This window comes from Pseudochaenichthys georgianus, chromosome 21 (genome assembly GCF_902827115.2).
Source record: "Pseudochaenichthys georgianus chromosome 21, fPseGeo1.2, whole genome shotgun sequence".
In the NCBI taxonomy this organism is placed as follows: Eukaryota; Metazoa; Chordata; class Actinopteri; order Perciformes; family Channichthyidae; genus Pseudochaenichthys; species Pseudochaenichthys georgianus.
Genome location: NC_047523.1, coordinates 28,534,191 through 28,536,587, shown reverse-complemented (window position 1 = coordinate 28,536,587; position 2,397 = coordinate 28,534,191). Strand labels below are relative to the sequence as shown.

The 2,397-nt window shown below is 40.6% G+C and overlaps 1 protein-coding gene across 1 annotated transcript in view; it reads left to right on the top strand.

Annotated features, from left to right (window-relative positions):
- The first annotated feature begins 1,951 nt into the window (after positions 1 to 1,951).
- hoxd11a (homeobox D11a) overlaps positions 1,952 to 2,397 on the top strand; it is a 1,637-nt gene continuing 1,191 nt past the window's right edge. The window contains 2 exon segments of the mRNA XM_034110528.1: positions 1,952 to 2,140; positions 2,142 to 2,397. The exon segment at positions 2,142 to 2,397 is cut by the window's right edge and continues 396 nt beyond it. Coding sequence (XP_033966419.1) covers positions 1,952 to 2,140; positions 2,142 to 2,397 — 445 coding nt within the window.

The following is a 2,397-nucleotide window of genomic DNA, read 5'->3' as shown; positions in this document are numbered from 1 at the left end:
TGATGTTTGCTCTCTTAAAACTCTTATTTGTAACATCTGTCATTTAAAATGTTAATTTTTGAAGAGAATCTGTGAATAATCTGTTTTGCTAACCACATTTATGATTGCTCATTATGCTCAGAACCTAAAACATTTCCCAATATTTTAGAACAACAGTGCACAAATGATCGAGGAGAGATAACGATAAACGATACAAATAATTATTGTAATAATTACAAAAAAAAGTCTTTAGCACAAAAGGAGATAACAAATAAATTAAAAAAAACACAACCTAAAAGAAACAGTCACATAAGTGATAATCAACAGGTCGCATTCACTTTGGGGGTTAAAAAAACAAGTTAAAGCCTAAATAATAAGTTAACACTTTAATACAAAAATGTAAACACTCCAATGCTGAGTGTTGCTGCGATGAGATTTGTTTTAGTTGTGTTTAAACTGTGCGTCGGATTATTTCAGAAATGTCACATTTCTCTATTTTAAGACTTGAATGAGAACTTCATTTTGCGTGTTGTAAACTGCCTGAGGGGTTTTCACGTGAAGTGCGATAAAGGTTGGAAAGGCGACCACAGAGCCGATTTTACCCCCAATAACAATAAACCCAGCCGCCTTTAAGCTACTTTCACATTGCGTGTGACCTTCAGGCTTTAAGCATTGAAGAATCTGCTTGTCCTCTGAATACAATGCTCCCATTCAGATTTTAGCTGCAGTTCCACATAGGTCGACAAATTATATTATTTTGTTGTGCTCAATGTCAAGCATCAGGCCTGCAAACACTCGACAAGGACTTATTTAAACGTTTTTTCTGCCTTACGAGTGATACAATACTGTATGAAAAATAAAGATCATACTCACAGAGGATACCCTGACTATTGCTGCAGCCTGGTAGATATGTGTATCCTTTCACCAGTGTTTTAACTCCGTTTTCTCCGCCGAGAAGAGTGCCCTAAACTCTGCTGGCATGGCTGCCTTCGTGTAATAAACGGATCTGGGTGCATAGACTTGTCTCTGAATACTCTGTGGACATCACCTAGACCACAGACGGTCAAAGGCAGTTGTTGTGGACTTGACCATGCTTAATGTGCTTAGTGATTCATGCTTATACGGTTGACTTATAGCTTATGTTTTTGTGGCATCCACATTCAACATCCCTGCATTTTGTAAAAGCATCGAGCTGTTTTATTTGCCTTTTTTTCACGAGCGTGAATCTGCATTTATTATTGAGGTGAAACAAATTAACAAGCAAGCAAGAAATGTTTTTACATTTATATTTACACATACATAGTTCAGAGTGTAGGCACACATGGGCTCAACATGCTGTGCAGTAGGCTGTAATTTATACTAGAATGTGTCAGTACTACAACACGTTGCAATAGTCATTTTGTGGTCTTGTTATTTCTTTTGTGGCGCCTGAGCCTTTTCGCACCCTGCTGCAGGCCCAGAGATGTGTATAAACGTATTTCTGTGTCTCATGTTGTGTATTTAAATGTGTTCTAACCGTCATGGTACACCGTGATTATACTCGATGAACCCTACAATTCATTTGCATAAAACAGACTTAATCAGTCGCTTGTGAATCACACTTGATTTTGCAACGAAGGGCATGCACGGTGGGCGGCTTAGTAGCCTACTATTTTCCTCAAGCTTTGCTTTAAATAGGGGGGGGGGGGGGTCAATTTCAATGTTTCCAACCTAACTGTTGCAACAAACAGCGGTGCCTATTCCAAATTGCTCAAATCTATTGCCGATTGAACGCATGCGACTGTCATTAAAGAATGACGACGATGCTGTAAAGCTTTCAATTAAGTATTCCAGTGGTGGTTCACACATTTCTTTTTCCGTGAGCTATAGGGCAAGAAGGCTGGAGAGGAGTTTCCTCTGCAGCCAGGGAGCCAATGGAGGCTCTCGCATGCGCTCACATGAGTCTCCGGACAGTTTTTAATGACTGATATTGATGTATGGTAATTTCTTGGCCGGATCACATGACACAATTACCTCAAGTATCGATCAAGATGTATTGCAGGCCTGCCTGCGTTTCCGATTTCTTCTCCCTGGCGGGGTCTAACCAGGCGCCTGTGGTGCTGTAGATGAACAAAGTTTAACACAGTCAAGCTGCCAATTCCTCTCCTCTGTTGCAAAGAGGAAAGGGGGGAAGAAGAGATATGACGGAATACGATGATCGCAGCTGTGCGTCAAATATGTATTTACCGAGCTGTACTTATTACGTTTCGTCGCCCGATTTTACATCAGTCTCCTCCTTTTTACCGCAGACTACTTCGTGTCAGATAAATTTCCCTTATTCTTCCAACATAGCCCAAATCCAACCTGTCCGAGAAGTCGCTTTCAGGGATTATGGACTGGACCATCCTAGCAAATGGCACTACAGGGGCAATTACGCGT